This window comes from Poecilia mexicana, unplaced genomic scaffold (genome assembly GCF_051168715.1).
Source record: "Poecilia mexicana isolate PSO_F unplaced genomic scaffold, ASM5116871v1 scaffold_22, whole genome shotgun sequence".
Classification (NCBI taxonomy): domain Eukaryota; kingdom Metazoa; phylum Chordata; class Actinopteri; order Cyprinodontiformes; family Poeciliidae; genus Poecilia; species Poecilia mexicana.
In genome coordinates this window covers 16,034,401-16,051,920 of record NW_028263391.1, presented here as the reverse complement: position 1 = coordinate 16,051,920, position 17,520 = coordinate 16,034,401, and the positions used below count along the sequence as shown (strand labels likewise).

The 17,520-nt window shown below is 38.5% G+C and overlaps 1 protein-coding gene across 2 annotated transcripts in view; it reads right to left on the bottom strand.

Annotated features, from left to right (window-relative positions):
• LOC106913891 (palmitoyltransferase ZDHHC14-like) overlaps window positions 1-17,107 on the bottom strand; it is a 46,839-nt gene extending 29,732 nt beyond the window's left edge. For both annotated transcript variants that reach the window (XM_088002639.1, XM_088002640.1), the window contains exons 1-2: window positions 16,592-17,107; window positions 15,737-16,035 (exon numbers count right to left, since the gene is read on the bottom strand). In XM_088002639.1, the coding sequence (XP_087858765.1) occupies window positions 15,737-15,972 (236 nt within the window). In that variant the 5' untranslated portion in view covers window positions 15,973-16,035; window positions 16,592-17,107. The remainder of the gene's footprint in view (window positions 1-15,736; window positions 16,036-16,591) is intronic.
• Window positions 17,108-17,520: the final 413 nt, after the last annotated feature.

Below are 17,520 nucleotides of genomic sequence, written 5' to 3'. Positions count from 1 at the left end.
GCGTCAACACCCTCCACCTAAGGAACGAACTGTCCCAATACTGGTTCATCAAGTTCTGCAGAGATAATGATTCGAGTACCTCGATTACTAAAATTCCTCGAGGAGAATTTACCTGCCTCGAAGCTTCGTTAATTTATGTTTTATTAGTTAGCGCACCGTGTTCCGGCCGGGACTTCATTTGCGTTGCGCGGAGCTCTCACTTCCGCCTCTGAGTTGTTGACAAAAGCTAAGTCTCAGCGGCATAAAGTCCAATCTTCAAGATTGGCCCGTGGGGATTTTATTGATTGATGATAATGCCCGACTTTTTATCGTTTTTGGGGAACCAATAAGCATCCTTAAAATGACTGGGGGGATGCCTGGAGTACGGCAGCATTTCTCCTCCGGGGCTGCTGGTTGAAAGCGAACGGCGGGAAGAGCGCTGAGGTGAGCGGATAGCCTGAACAGGGCGGGCGGCTGAGTAGCTGATGCTTACCGTGTAAATGTAGCTTTACCGACGAACCGCACAATAAATTTCATATCCCGGTCTGAAGAAACGGGTGGCGGAGCGCATCGTACATGGCTGGTAGATGAGTTTCTGAGTGTGGCCAGTGAAGGTGTCGTAAATATCCCGTATTGCTTCCCCCCGTGTTCGTCCCCCGGTCTAACGGTTCGTCAGTCCGCTGGTCTATTTCCTCCCCTCCACCCCATGTTCGTTCATTCGCCCTCTCCTCCCACTCCAGGCGGCATTTCCCGTATTTTCAAACCCAAAGCGTGACAGGTTAGGTGGCAAGGTGAGTTTAATTAATCTATTAAACTAACTGAAGATGAATATATAAACTAAAAGCTGGATTGTAGACATTTTTTATAAGCATATTTCTGAGCCTGCCTCTTTGTTATTAAATTCAATAGAATTTCAGATTTTTCTATAACTTTTCTTCTGGTTAACTTAGAAAGTGAGCCATTATTGTTACAGGTTAGTTTTCTAAACTACAAAAAAGCAACTGTTAGGGATGCTCAAATATGAAAAATTGGACTGATATTGATATCTGATAGTAACACCGGTATTATGCCAGATTTACCAATATTTCATTTTATAATTTTTTTTATCCGATTACTCGATTAATCGTAAGAATAATCGATAGATTACTCGATTACTAAAATATTCGTTTACAACAGCCCTAGCAGAGATCAATCTAAACTTGCAGTATACCTTACAGCCACAACGCAAACATGCAACCACACTGAATACAAAAGTATTGCAACGCTTAACCTGTTTTCCAAGCCAGTTAAATATGGAAGAGAATGAATCATTTATGAATCACACCTAAATGTGAAGCTGGTCAGCAAAATGTGTTTAGAGAAGTTAAAAAAATAAAAATAAAAAAATAAAATAAAAAAACTGAAAATATAATCCTAACATCTCTATGAACATTGACCTGTAGAAACCTGAGTGGAAAGAGGCAATCCAGCTGCTCTCTACAAATTAAGTGACATTGAACTAAGAGGAAAAAAATGTCTGGGACATCAGCAGGGGGAAGCAGGCAGGGCAACACAGTTCAGCAAAAACATTGTTTTAAGTTTAAAAAAAGAAATGGCCATTTTTTTGTGTCATTTCTAAGCTATTGGTTGCATTTGCTCAAACAGCCTCCACATCTGATTTGGTGGTTTGGCATCATGATTTTTTTTTTAAATCAAGATACTGAAACCAGACATTGCTCCCTATTTTGAGATGTATGAGTGCCTCACAACTTCTGATGAAATGGCTTTAAACATTAAGATTTACAACCCACAGTTATTTGTGCAGACAAAAAAAATTAAATAAAAAGGTATTAAATGTGATAACCTGGCAAACTGTGGCTACTTGCAGTTAAAAGTGTAGAAAGGCCTGAAATGCAAGCAAATATTCACTTTTCTTTCCATTTTCCGTCAGAGGATGTAAACAAACTTTTTCAAACTTATTTTTAACAGGAGTAAAGCCAAAATATAAGCACAGATATCATCTGTACTGATTTATGGCATGACATTATGTTTGTAAAAACAAAAGCTGCTGATCCACTGATCCCAAATCTGTTTGGCAGTGTCATTAACCGAGTCCTCGCATGTCTGCGTTACAACATCATCTCAGGCCACAGTAGATGAAAAGCAAACACTGTGGGAAGTTGTGGCAACTCCTCGCGAAAAACCATCTGAAAATCTGATCTGAAAAAGATCAAAGCGTAATCAGCAAAATGGCCAATGCAGATCAGCGATGAGTGCAACAACAGATATAAAAGCAACTACTACTTAAACAACTAGCTTGCAGTAAATATAACATAGCTAAACATATGTAGAAAGCCTTCTTCTTAAGTAATGGTTTTAACGTTTTAGCTAAAATGTATATTCATTCGTCTGTTGCAATAATCCCACATATTTTCCTGCAAAGTTCTGGCATTTATCCAGCTGTCTGCAACTCCGCTTAAATGTCAACAGAAGCTCAAATTTAGCAGCTTCAACAAGCGTACATTAATTTGCACCAAAAGTGAGTTTGAATTACTCCTGCAATACGCCGTGATTCAGTTTACCTTGATTACAAGGAGGATAAAAATAAACATGTCTCTAAATCTAATCAGAAACGCAAACACAGAAACTACGACAGGTAAACAGAAGACACTTCATCAAACTAAGAAACTAAGTTATATTTTTATTTACCTTGACAGTGTAGCTGTATTGTTCAGAGTCTAACTGAGCTCCATATCGGTCTGGAGTCAGACAAGGTTGTGCCCGACTTCCTTCAACAAAACTTTACCAGCTTTATAACCGAGTACATACCGATTCAGAACTTTTTAGGTTGTTCAAAGCTTATCCCATCAATAGGAATAGCGTACAAAGCAGCTAATTAAGCTAGCATTGATAATCAGTGGCAATTTATCCAGGTGGCCCTTGCAATTTTTAAGAAATGGAGGCCAAGCTTTGCTTAGTTTCCTGATGTTTTCATTAGCATTTGCTCTGTGAAATACCATTTGTTCACATGTTGGTCCAGAAGTTATGAACATAATTATTTACAAAGCACAAAGGATTGTAGAAATAAGGTGGACTGTGTCAGAAGCTGTGTGTTTTTCCTGATTGCCTTTTCAAGGCATAAGCGTTTGTGACTTTGCTGTTGGGTTTAGATACCAAAGGTAGAGAGGGCCCAGTCCACTTCGAGACTGTCTCAATGTGAAAAGCAGGATTTACTTGTAAGTCAAGATGGCAGGATCCTGTTCTTAAGAACAAGTTTCACAAGACATTCAGTGGCTACAACACTGCTTAAATGGGAATTACAGGAATCACCAGTTTGTACAGTTCCTCGGAAAACACTCCTCCCCACCAAAGAGTCTGAACAATGACGAAAACGGGAAATCTAATAATCCAAAAAATGATGAACATAAAAACTTCAGTTGGACACTTTAGGGTTAGTCTTTACACACGCAATGAAATTAAGTGGCGACAATTAAACATTACTAGAAGCAACACCTAGTTAAAAGTAGGAACTGTACCTTACTTACACTTGTTTTTCTAATTAGCCGGCTGCCATTTACCATGGTTAATTTTGCATCATGGTATTGCATATTAAAAGGTGAAGAAACAAACGGCAGACTACTTTGCAAAACTCTGTTCTGTGTAAACCATCATTAAATTCAGAAGTATCTGTTGCAAAAGGAAACTTCAGTTACAAAATCTGTATATTTTTTCAGCCAGTTACTATTGGTTCCCTGCTGATCAAGGCACTAACCTTGATAAAACAAAATAAAGCAATAAAGCAGAAGAAGTTACCCACAAAAAGTGGCTGGCTAAACATTGGTTTTCTAAATTTAGACATGTTTTAGTTAGTGTTTCAAATATTAATGCACCTCACCTTACCTTACCACAAAGTCCTCCCCAATAATTCCCCAATATAACTTCTGAATTTTAAAATCTTAAATAGGACATTAGTGAAGGCTAAAATCTACAGCTTTTTTTAACTGCCAGTAATCAGCAATTACAGCACAAAAAAAAAAAAAAACATATTTTGAAAGTAACTCCACACATGGAAGGGACAGCTTTTTAAAGACAACATAGATCATGGATAAAAGTAATGATTTGGCAAGAAATATACTGAATCCAGCATTGGAACTACAATTAATACTATATACTTTGTTGAAAAGATGTAGTGTTCAACCTCCTGTAAGGTAAAAATCCTGTCATACTTCAAAACCTATCCACTGACATACAGATGGTTTAAAAGAAAGTGGGGGGAAAAAATACGCTACAAGCAACAGCATCTGTACTTTAAGAGCGACGTCTCAACGAGTCGGATATCAGTAACATCATGAAAACGTGATCAAGTGTGGCATAAGGCGACATTTGACACAGATTAAACACCAAACCCACCTGGGAGAAAGGACATATCCATTAACCCCATGCCTCCTGTGAATCTAAAACAGGTATGTCTATGCGGTGCAGGTATACAAAAACATGCCCAGTCAAGCCCCCTCAAATGAAACATCTCCAACATTTGTCTTCATCTTTCGAGGAGCAGCTACTTCGGCAGCTCCCGTTCCTGATAAGACTTTAAGAGAGCAGAAATGAACAAAGTCACATTGTCGTTTTTATTTGCTTCCAATCCACTTCTTATATTTACAGAGACTTTGGAGGCATCGTTGCCATAGAGACGGACGGCATGCAATGTCAGACATGGTAAGTTTCAAAAGCGGTTATGGTTACCCTGGACACAGCCACATCAGTGAGTTGAAGCCTCATAGGAAAGGAGCAGCAGACTTTAACCAATTTTATTAGTCTGTCTTGTTGAAAGAAAAAATATTTTAGTGAAGAAACAAGAAGGACATCTAATAAGGCCAAAACCAATGAATACAGCCAGAGGCTGAAGTGAAGACTAAAAAAGGACAAACCTAAGAGTTGAGAAGCTTTTTGCACTAATTGCACCAAGTCAGGGTTGCAGAAAAGCTGCATCTTTAATGGTCACAGTCTCATCACCGATACATCAGGTGAAGGAGAAATCAGAATTAGGGATGCACAGATATGAAAATTTGTGCCAACATTGATATCTGATAATAATATTGTTGTTGTTGAGGTCGATATTCGATATTGACCTACGTATACATTTCACAACCCTCGCCATACTTTGGGGAGAAAGGGAAACTACATTGCTGACTTCACTACTGCTTTTCTGATTCAGCTAAACTCCCCACAATCCTGTGCTGACTGCGTCACTGTCGGTCACATGAAAAAATACCACATGACCAGGAGCAAATACCAAAATGGAAATACATATTGGTTAGTAATATTAGCCCAGTCGTATTTATCAGACCAATATCGGTATGACCAACATCGACTGATACTGACGTCATTGCCAATCCCTTGTGCAATCCCACATTATTATAGCAGCTACATCTGAAAGTTGGTCCATTTAAGTGGAAAAAATATATACAGGACAGCGACAGTTAAAAATGTATTTTGGTATGATATGCAAAAGACAGCCTTTTTTCACCACAGAGTACTCATTATATTGTTTTGTAATGGAAACATAATACTATTGTGGATGTAGACAAGGAAAGGTCATATATTGTCACTGGGAAACTTTCAGCTATTCCTGCAGAATATACAATTGACACCCACTTATTCAGTGTTGAGTATTTAGTTGTTGTTTTTTTTATGAGGAACATGACTCCAAATTTTTTTGATTTGTTGTAGAGGACATATAAAGTTATCAAAAAAAAAAAAATCCAGCTTGGGAACATGAAATAGGTGTAATTATACTTGACATGTTATTGGCAAGATTTTGCAAAGCACCCAATTCAGGAATACAAATTTGTGGATGTTAGCTTCTGTGGTAGCCTATTAAACTAGGCAGCTATCAGCATTTTTAAAAGTGGTTATTCGTGAGTTTCAGCTATTCATGCCTGGCTGTGGTCGCTAACCCACATGACCCTTCACTGCACTGGAGATTGGAAATATAGAAGTATTTTCAAATACATTTTGAAATATTTGACCAGTGTTTAAGAAACAAAACAAAAAAAGATCTGCATCTTTAGGGTAACGTTGAATGAAGAATAAACTTGAGCCCTTTTCCAAGTGTTTTCATCTCCCTAATGGAAAAAGCAATAAGTAAGAGATAAAAGTTAGGGTGCAGCAACAGGATCGCAAAACTCAATTGCCAAATGGAACAAGTTAAAATATGGTAGACTTTGCCAAGTCTGAAGAGCAAAAGTAATGCTTCACTTCAGTAAAATCTCACAAAGTCATATGTTTTTGCTTTCCAACTGGTTAAACAAGTTATCATTGAATGTGCTTACAATGCAAACAATCATGACTCAAATATAATGTCATCAAGCTAGACAAGACTCAGCTGGGAGTTAATCATTGAGGACTTTTGCCTGAGCTTTATTTAATCAAGTAAAACTTGCTTCACTCTGCACTGTTCCCAGCTTGTCCTCACAATGTCCTCCGAGATTAACAGACCTCTTTTTTTCTTATGGTAACTCTAAGAACAGCGATGCACTGATCTGTGAAAAACAAAATGTTTGTCATGCAAAGTTAACAGCTGCTATCTGAATCTGCACTCATTTTTCAGGGTGATTACCGGATAAGAAATGTCAACATTAACACTCAAAGGAACTTCAAATATGTTTAATGCCGTGTTAAAATACCTCTCTGGCCTTTCGGGTTACAGTATCATTAATCATCCGTGTTATACGACAACAAAGGCTTTGTCTGCTTTTATAACATTTTGATTGGGTTTGATAGCAGACAAGGGCAGAATATCAATCTCCTCATAGCCATAGGCCACCTCATTTGTCTGCAAAACAAGAGAACATGACAAGCTTTTGCAAACAATTGCATTTTTTGTTTGTACCCAAACTCCTCCACAGTCTCCAGAGATTTTCATCCAGATTTCAGACAGATGCCAATGGTGTACTGTGAAACATGTGTCACTCATGTTTTCCAGAGACCTACAAATTCTTGAGGTGTAACCATTCAGCCTCGGCCTTGCACTCAATCACCCCTGGAAGAAGGGACTGGATGTAGCTTGGAGGAGGGGGTTGACAAACAGAGTGCAGGACTGATTAAAGACTTGAAGCAAGCCGGAGAAAGAAATCACGCAATGCACACACACAAAAAAGGGAGAGGCCGGTGGAACTGGTCGTGGTATTGGAGTATCAGAAAAAGAAGTATGCTTGTATTACATTATTCTACAATAATCTACATCTGCAAGTCTAACTTTTAAAGTTTCAAGTTTGATAACTCACTCAAAAGAACATCAACTTGTTTTTTTTCCCCACCACATTCAACCACCGATCTGAAAAAGCATAAGGCAGTGAGACAAGATTTGGAGTGGCACTGTACTGGTGTGAGAGGAATGTTTTTTGTTTCCTTATGCCTGGCAATGGGTGTGACTGTTTGAGTTATGTGGACAAAGTCTGTTTCGCAACCATTTGCCTGACAACACTCAAAAAATGACTTATTTCTTGATCACCCATGCCGCAAACCTTTTTTCCACCCATTCTTTCAGGGAATTTTCTACAAACAGCCAACAATGTCGAGGACAAGAAAAAGCACGAATTTTTCCTTTTTTTTTTTTTTTTTTTTTTTTTAAGTGCATGTTTGCAAAGGCATCTTGAGAGTAATTGTATTCATACAATGCGTTGGGTTCATTAAACAGATTTTCTTTCATGCACTTTGGGGCATGTTTCAAAGGAGCTACACCTGAAAGTACTTTAAAGCGTTTTTAACAACCCTCTTAATCAAAACTGAAGGCAGAGCCTATTTGTTTGGTTGAGAGAGTTACTGGGCAAATGTGAAATGTGGGCAGTTTTAGCTTCAACAGCCTCCAAAACATTTCAGCTGCATGGATTAGCCACAAGAGCAAACCTGTCAAACACATGGAAAAAAAATTAAGTACTCCATCCATATTTCAAGAACACTGTTGCCCAAAGCTAATCGGTTCTGTTAAGAGTTTGATGTAAGTTAATGCTCATCAAAGCGCTGCTTATTTTAGCCTTTTTAATACATGTACCTGATGGGAATTATAACAGGATCGCTGTAACTCTGCATCTGTCAGGCAGATGAAAAGCAGAATAGACAGCTACCCATAAATTAGGTTGAAGGGGAGCAAAAAAAAAAAGCTGACTTGCAGCGACATTTTTGTAAATGTTTTATGCAGCTGTCAACCTTTTTGCTATAATGCAGTTAAAAAGAAAAAACAGGATACCCTAAAAACTAATAAAGCCAGGCTTTTTTATGAATCTGCCACACAGACGACTGATTTCTGCACCTTTTCTTGCACACCAGGAGGATGCATTTCTTCCTGAATGAAGTGTGTCAGACAGCAGTCTTAAACACTGTTCAGTTCCCAACAGGCTCTATAAATAAGCGGCTGCAGTGTTTACTGGGGGCATTAAAAAAAAAGCCGTACAAATGTACAAAACACTAAATGTAAACTTTAAAGCATTTCTGTACCATGTAGCTGCACAGATGTTTATAGAATGCACCGTGAAAACAGCGATTCCCGAATTGCGGATTTAATTTTCTGCTTTGTTCTTGAATATCAGATAAAAATAACCTCAAACTGTTTTCAAATTATGACTTTATTTACTAAGGGAAAAGACAACTATCCAAAGCAACCTGGCCTGACATAAAAAAAAGATTATCCCATTTGTTCAATCATTATTTACCTGCAATTACCCTACTCCTTGAGTTCAGTTTCATTAGAAAATCCAAATCTAACGACTGCCAGACCTGTAAAATGAAGAAACCACTTGAACAGAGCACATCTGACAACATGAAATAGGACAAAAGATCTCAAAAGCAACACGGTCAAGAATTGATATTTGCTGAAATCATCGACATTTACTGGCCTGCAAAGTCTTACAAAGACATTTCTAAAGTTTTGAACATAGAAAGGGAAGAAAGCTAAAAGGTAGAAAAAAAGTGTCAAGTGTTCTGCAACAACCAGCAGAGTAAAAAATGAACAAAGACTTCAACCGTTTAACTTTTTTTTACATATCTGAACAAAATAGCTCAAGAGACATTATTTTTCCAGTGCTCAGAGAAAAGTGAACCAAACTGGGTGGACGTTTCTTTTAGCAGGTAACACCACCAAGATGATGGGGGCAGAATATGAAAAATAGTCTGAAACCTTAGCAGCTTCTGTTATAAATCTGTAATCTGTCTTTCACAGCAGATACTTCACCGAGTTATCTGGACTGCACCAAATTATGAACAAATAAGGCTCTTTGCTCTTTGATAATTCTCATGTTGAGATAGCATAGTTTTCCTCGTGTTGAGAGGAAAAAAATCATCCATTGGCAAAGCTTCATCAGTCAGTGTGTATTTGGACTGGTCACAGATTGTTGGAGGCAGGACAAGCCCACATAGACAGACAAAAGGCAAAGTTAATCAGTTTTATGGTTCTTGTTTAAGAACTTGTTTACCATTTCGCATGCAAAGCATTTAACTCTGTTTAACCCCTTAACTGTCACCTCCAAGATGCCTACATGTTCGCTAATGGGTCCTTAATGGGTGACAGCTGACAGATGGTGACAGCTGAATGATTACCTTTGTTACCAGATAAAGGATTGTGTCCATTAAAAACCCTGATATTTTCGACAAACTCTCAGCACTGAGGTGAAAAAAAATAATGCCACACCAACTGTTAAGAAAAAAATTATATATGGTGATGGTACATACATAATGCAGAGAAACATGCAAATTTAGGAAGTCTGTTCAAAGTTGTGTGTATGTTGACCCTGTATTTACCCTAGTAGAAAAAAAAAGTGAATCACAGAGATGTGTTGTATTTCTGTCTCCAGTTCATATGCAAAGAGTTTGGAAAGACTAATCCATATCCGTCTTGCTTTGTCATTTTTCTGCTTCCATTAAACTTCAAACAAAATCTCAATAAATTATGCGACTGAAAAGCAAGTGTAGACAGTGTCAAAACAAAACACAAACTGTAATTCTTTTAATCTTTTGGAGTCATGCACAGATTTAAACGTGCTCTGGATCCTCTTTTGAGCGTTGAAATTGTTAATGTCGACATTGCCATCTTCTGATGTTAAATGTGCAGTTTTTTTTTTATTTAAGTCCCAGACAGAGAAAAATTTTGTTTATCCACAGTACAGCTGCCAGAGCCTAAATCATATTTGCTGCTCAATTCATGAATATGAATGTTGGATTGCCAAGCCAATCAACAAGAAACACTGTATAAAAAAGGAAGTTTATAGGCTGGATTTATGACAAAATGTTTGCAAGAAACAAATGCGCACACCGAAATGGTAAGTAAATACCGTCAGAGAACAGAAATGTTTAGAAATTCAGAATACAAAAGACAAGTTCCAACAAGTTAGTAGTGTTAAAAAAAACACATAAAAATTAGAAAAGGATCAGTTGCGAAACTCCTGCAGCATAGCATGATAAAAAAAAAAAAAAAGTTATAGCACTACACTCACCACTAGGTTCAAACACATTTTCCAGCTTTTCTTACTCATTCAGGCTTAAATTTGAAAAATAAGCATGCATTTGAATATTTTAACACAAAACCTGTACCTAGATGGGTTTTACTGTCTGCATGTCCTGCTAACAGTGAAAGCAAACTATACTCGAGTTGGTTTCCAATTTTGTAAGATGGTAAAGGGGCATTTCATGGCTCTACTCTCCTTATTTGCCATCTGGAATGCCTCAAATCAACACCCTTTCAGATATAACACTGATTAGGAAAAAAACACTTTCCTAACTGAACATATGATAATACTACACAGATTATTTGAAGCACGTCCTGTGTCCTTTGATAGCGTCGTTTTGTTCTGTTTGGACTCTAAAACAGACCTATTTTAAGAACAAAATGTCAATTTGAAAACCCTGATCTATGAAGCACTGCGGCTCTCAAAAGCATTGAAATTATCCTTTTTTGTGGGTTCTGTGTCAGAAACTGGCGGCGGGAGGGATCAGAGTCTCTCCCCAACAGTCATGTCCCTTTAGCTTTCCAATTTTCCTCCTCATCTCCAGCCGAGATGAAAGACAAACTGTTAGGCACCAATAATAAGGAAGGCTGCACAATCCCAGTCCAATTAGTGAGATTCATAAGGTGGCTTTTCACATTGGAAAAATAAAGAAAAAGCCACAATTATAGGAGTAACGTTGTTGAGTCAGCAAAAGCAAAATACCGAGATCATTCACAAGGATGGTGTGAATTTGCAAACCAAGCTGAAAACATTCTTACACAAGGAGAAAAATAATCATTGCAAACCCAGATCTGGTGGCGAATATCCATGAAGTAGATTAGTGGCTTCATATCCTGTGCAATTACTCTTACTGTTAGTCTCATCACATCTGGAGATTGCTTAATACTGATGTGAAAAAATACTCTGGCAGTAATTTTCAACAAAGCTTGTATATGAAATGATCGCTGTTCATGAATAAGCTGTTGAGGACTAGTACATTTCCTGTGGCAATATCTAATATATCCATGAACAGCAACTTCTATCTGCAGCCCTGACGGAACTGGAGTCTTTACCTTAAAGAGGGAAATAATCAGAGGAATCTAATTTTGAGACATTAACTCTGAACCCCATATCAAAAGTCCAAGCCAGCATAAAGATTTATCACCAGGAAAAAAAAAAAGCTTCACACCCAACATGTTTTTACTCAATAAATTACAACTAGTGATCAAACGTTCAGTTTTTCCAACCTGGAAAAATGCTCAAACTGTTCTTCAGACATTGGCCTCAGTGAACTTTTATGACACATATGGGACAGAAAGCAACATGTGAAACAACAAGGCACATAGGCATCTGGGGGGGGGGGGGGGGACCAGAAACAGAATAATAAACAGGCCGGTTTATTGTACATGGCTGAGCACCCCTCAGACAGAAGGAAAGAAAACAAGTATAAAGAAAGACTGCAAATGGCCTCATCCCTAAGATTTGTTTCTGCAGAATATGATCCGGCAGCGTGATGGGAAACATTGTGCAAAAGAGGAAAGCTCTGCAAAGTGAATGAGTAGCTGCAATCCACTATGCTGACAACTAGTGAATGAGCTTAGGTATACACAACTAATCGAAACACATTACTGTTAATGACAACATAAGCCAATGTGCGGGTCTGCTGACCATCGCCCTGTCTGATGAATGTCTCCCTTCAGCTGATGGGAGAGGGGTGGGAAAGTCAGGAGGACTCAGCCAGCCTTGGGGCACGGGGCAATGCTTAGCTGAAACGTTGTTTTATGGTGTTCCTGTAAAATGTCCCTGTGTAGTCACAACAAACATAAGATAGAATGAAGAGTCCTGCTCAGACTGTAGGAAATGAAGCCATCTGTGGAAGCAGCAGGAGAGGTATCATCAGGAAGCATCTGACATCCTACATGTAGATGCAGAGTAACTTCCAGGTTTACATAAAAAGCTCCACAAAGTCCATCTCCCCCCTTTTTTTTTTTCTTAGGCGTTTCATGTTCAGGGTAGTTTAGTCTCAGATCTTGCAGTGCTGTGGCAGGCTGCCCTTTGGTCATGGGTTATGTTCGTATCTATGCTAAAGTGACAATGCACTGAAAGCTGAAGTGGTCCAGGGGTCACTGTTGATGGATGTACAGCATTGAGGTTGGGAGACTTTAAACACAAGCCATACAACACAGATAGGCAGAAATGAATTTCAAAGGGCATACATATACTGTACCTACAGCAGTTTGGTTTGTGTTTTATCTATTAAAACAAATAATCTCTCTAAACTGCAGAGCTGTAAAACATTTAAAAAAAAACCCCAAAAAAACAGCACATATTAATACTATCGCTAAATCCTGAATTGAGGATATCAATTATAACCGACAGGTTCATTTCTGTCTTTTCCTCGGTTCCTTGACAATAAAACTAAAGTATCAAGGAACTGAATAAAAAACTGCATTCAAGCAATTCATTGCGTTTCCAAAAATTTATATTGTAATGTTGATTACAGTCTATTGTTTACCGCAGCTCTACCAGAAAACAATACACATTAATGTTCTCTGTATAGAAAGTACCAAAAAAATGTGTAAATTGACTCATACAAGATTGAATTTTCAATGTCCTGCAATTTATTGATCTAAGTTCAGAATTCTGCTAAGAACAAATCCTTCTCTTCTTCATTTTTTAGCTGACTAACCTATTTTAACAGCACTGCAAGCTGCTAAGCTTAACAAATCACTAATGAGATTATTCCATGTAGCTCTTTTCTTAAAGCAACATAATTCTGATCAGATTCCAAGTATAGGCCATATCCTTAGCCAGCCAGGCGTTCCGTGGATGGATAATGAAATCAAAGTTGTTTTTGCTTTCCACGGCTTGTTGTAAAAAAGTTTAATGGAGGTTCAATCTATATGCAGTGGATGATCTAAAAAAAAAAAAAAAAACTGGACTCCATCAATGGCCTCCACCCTCTCTACCAGGAACAAAAACGTCAAGTAAGATAATATTTAACCATGTGATTTATATGCAAACTTGTTACACACTTTATTTATTTGGACTAAATTAACCCTTTAACTATCACTCTCAAAACGGCAGCATGCAATTCAATGGGTAGACGAGGACACTGGTGTGTCCTGATGACATTTAAGGAGTTTTTAAACTAATAATACTCAGTTGTACAAAGTAATACAATTGGTTCCACTTTTGGCACAATAACATCATCAATGATGATACACCAATTTATTTGTACAAAAGAATTGTGATACAAACCTTTTGCAAAACTACATCCCTACACATGTATCGAAAAAAGTTTAAATTTAAAGTTCATGCTTGGCGAAGTCCGAATTAAAAAATAAAATAAAAAAAATCATGAATGGGGGCACCTAATTTACTCACATGGTTTCAGAGCAGTAGAATTTCAGAAATAAATCTAAAAAAAATTGGAGGTCGGGTACAAATATAGTGTAATGTAGTATAGGCTGTCTTTGCTGTGCAGACAGGGTGCAGGAGGCTTCGACCACAGCACATTTCCCTCCATAAAACATCCTCACTTTGCCGTGATGAAAACACCGACCAACTCCACAACAATTCTCATGACAGAGCAGGACTCTTATCTACTATAGAAAGGGGTTTCTGACATGATAGATGACAGACTGATGGGCTAACGACCGGAGAAAGAATGCACACTCGCTTGTCAGACTCTCCAGCGATGGCAGCACATCAGCCTTTATACACATACTGCTTTATGCAGTCCACTCAGTGGAAAGATGAGGACATCTGGGGCGAGAGTAGCATGTAGAGGGACACACTGTACGTTTATTAACAATTGTTTTAAGTGTAAAAGAGGAACAATGCTCTTTTAATGACGCTGGGAATGTAATTAACTGAACCCATGTAGCACCAATACAGAAAGATCAGCTTTCTGAGCATTTATTACGGCATAGAGATGCATCAGAAAAAGAAAAAAAAAAAAATATTATATTTTCCTTTACACCTGTACAGGACTTTGGTTTTAGAAGTTTCATAAATAAGTGAATTAAAATTTTTGATCTTAGTCAGACAAAATCTTGAGATAGCACCTGAGCAAATGTCTAACCGCTGATAAGTAACTGCACTCTCTCAACGCTTTGTGGCCTACTATAGACACTTAAAGGGGCTGTATTCTGTACTTTTTAGGGACATTATAGCACAATTAAGTAACTATATTACTTTCCGTATTACTTTCCGTTATTAAAATGCTGTACATATCAAGCACAACTTGAAATTTAGTCTATGTCCCTTTAAAAAGCTCCAACTCTTTCAGACACTCAGCACGTTATAATTAATAATGCTTCTCATTACAACCGTTCTTACGATCATTTGGCTGATCCAAGGAGGATATTTGTGGAAATAGGTGACGTTTTCTGGGAGCCAGCGTTTAGGCACCTCCGATTAATTGATTTAGAGGAATAGTACAAGTAGGAATAGAAAAACTTTTCAGTTAGTTTAGACAAACTTGATAACTGTATGTTAATTTAAGAGGAAAACAGTTGCAAATTTTTTATAATTGCAGAGGATATGAAGTACAATAAATCTGTCAGCAATGGCCAGAATGTGTTTTTTTGTTTGTTTCAAATTTCATTTTGTTCCACTTTTCCATGATGAACTGCAACAAAATAGGCCAACATTTTTAGATGTTGCCTTTGGCTCTGGAGCCCCAAGTGCCTTTTTGGACCCTCCACAATGGCATTAAACTTCATGAAGATTTTAGAAATACTTCCACAACAGAAGAGAAGTTACAGAAATATTATTTTAGATTATTTTCTTGTCATTAGGTTAGAAACTATTTGATTTTGTCTGACAAACATCCCACAGCAGAAAAGGTTTTGTTTTTCTTCATTTTAAAACCTTAAAATAAAAAATGAAAATGGTGGTTCTTTAAAGATGTCAACACATTTTATAGAGTAGATATTAACCAAAAAAAATATCAGGAAATTGCTCTAAATGAGTTTGCTTCAGCTGGCCTGGGGGAGAAAATGGCACTTTGGGTTGTAGGCACTGAAATATTAACATATTGGTTGCAGTTTCCACATGCAACTCTTATGAAAATCCTCTTGCACAAAAGGCATATGAGATACTTTAATCTCCAACCAGTTTATACTGACATCTCCCTAAAGCAGGTCAGATAAAGGGAAACATGCTCACTCCAGACCCAGGCAATGATTTGTGTACAACTTCCTCTTCTGGCATCTGAGCCTTTGAGATGAAATCCCTAATCCACACTGTCATCTTGCACAACCAAGTACCAGATGTGAGCAGACAATACTTACTCAAAGGTGAAAAACAGTCCACAGGTTACAAGGATGAGGACCAGGGTGAGGTAGAAAACCCCCGTCTGTTTGGCCATCATAATCCTCCCATCACAGTAAAATTTATTCCGACCTGGGAAGGTCTCCCATTTCTTCCTCTTTGGGGTCCTTTTCTTGTAGGGGGTCTCCATTGGCGTGGAGCTGCGAGTGCTGATTTGACTGTACTCGCACTCTCTCATGGACTCCCCAAGATGCATCAATTACAGCAAAAATAAAAATAAAAAATAAGGAGTTGAAAAAATCCAGCGCCAGGACAGCCTCTGCGGAGAAGAGAGGTTCAGCTTAGTTCAACTTGTAAGGTGGTATAGAAGTAAAGTTTGAGAGCACAGCACTTCCTGTTATTAAAAAAAAAATACCTCTGCTAACCTTAACGTTTCGATTGTAGCTTTCAGTTCGCCACATGTCATTAAATGTAATCTTTTTTTTTGTAAATACAATAAAGGCAAACCTAACAAGCAAGTCTTAAAAGCTCTAATTAAAGTTTATATTGCCTTTGCAAGCAAGGAACATTGCTAGTTTCATCTAACTAAATAAATAAAGTGTCGCTAACAGGCTAGCGTGGCTAACAAGTTGAGGAGATACATTTAAGTTGATATAAGCCTGTGCATTCAAATGTTAGCACCATGTTCGTTCAAATATAGTGAAAAGCTTTGAATTAACTATTTGGCATTAGTGTTTCCCGCTGAAAGTGAGCAAGGAAGAAGAAGGTTTAAATCTAGCTTTCAGCGGCGCTGTCAACCATGAATCACAAACAGGCAGCGAGGCGTCGCATCCCGGCTGCTTTCGTCTGGTCTGCCCGCTGAAGCGCTGCCTTACCGGGGGGAAAGTAACACTAGCCGTCCTTGGTAGGGGTGTTGTCGTGGAGCTTCTCCCGTCGTTATCCCGGTTTGTTTCGAGCCAAAGCGAAGAAGACCATTTTTGGAAGTTTAGAGATGAACAAATGAGTTGGAAAGGGTCTCGTCGCCGAGGGGGAACTTCGTCGTTTTTTTTTTTTTCTGAACGGGGAAGGAGAATCCAGAAAAAGCGCCCTCAGACGAGATCCAAAATCCCGGACTGGCCGTCAGTCAAGAGAGGCGAGTCAAACATGATCATACAGCCATATGGCAAAGCGGTTCATAGTAATAATCGATGAGACATTATCTTAATTCTTCATTATTCAGCCTCGTATTCGGAGGGGTGGGGGCAAAGTTGCAGCTTTCCTCAATAAAGCGTCTTGCCAGGCCACTCGACAACCCTCCGTCAATCCCCGTCCACACACGGCAATGCCACCCTCGCAAACAAACATCAACATGGGAGCAGAGAAGAGCCTCCGCCGCCTGCTCCTCCCCCTTCAGCCGGGGCTGAAGTCATGAAGGTGCAGAGACAGGAAGCGCCGATTAAGGGTTTCCCAAAACGGGGTGCGGAGACCACTAGAGGGTCCACTCAAGGAGTCGGGGGATCCTCCGCTGCAAAAGCTGAAGATCAAGTTCCTATATATTTTTTAAAACCCAAACCCGAAGCTACAGTTGTACAGTTGGAAAAATCAGAAATGGGATGCCTTCTCTAGTAGTTTGAGTGGGATCAACTTCAGTTACCCCCAGTTATGACTTGCAAGGCCAACTTTGCATTTCAGTTTGGTTACTCCTTGCAATAGCAAAGTGTGGTGGAAACATGTTTATTTTACAAAACACACATGTAAGTTACTGCATACGTGTTTAAATTTTTTCTGACTGTCAAGTGATAGAGAACAACCCTGTTTTTATAGT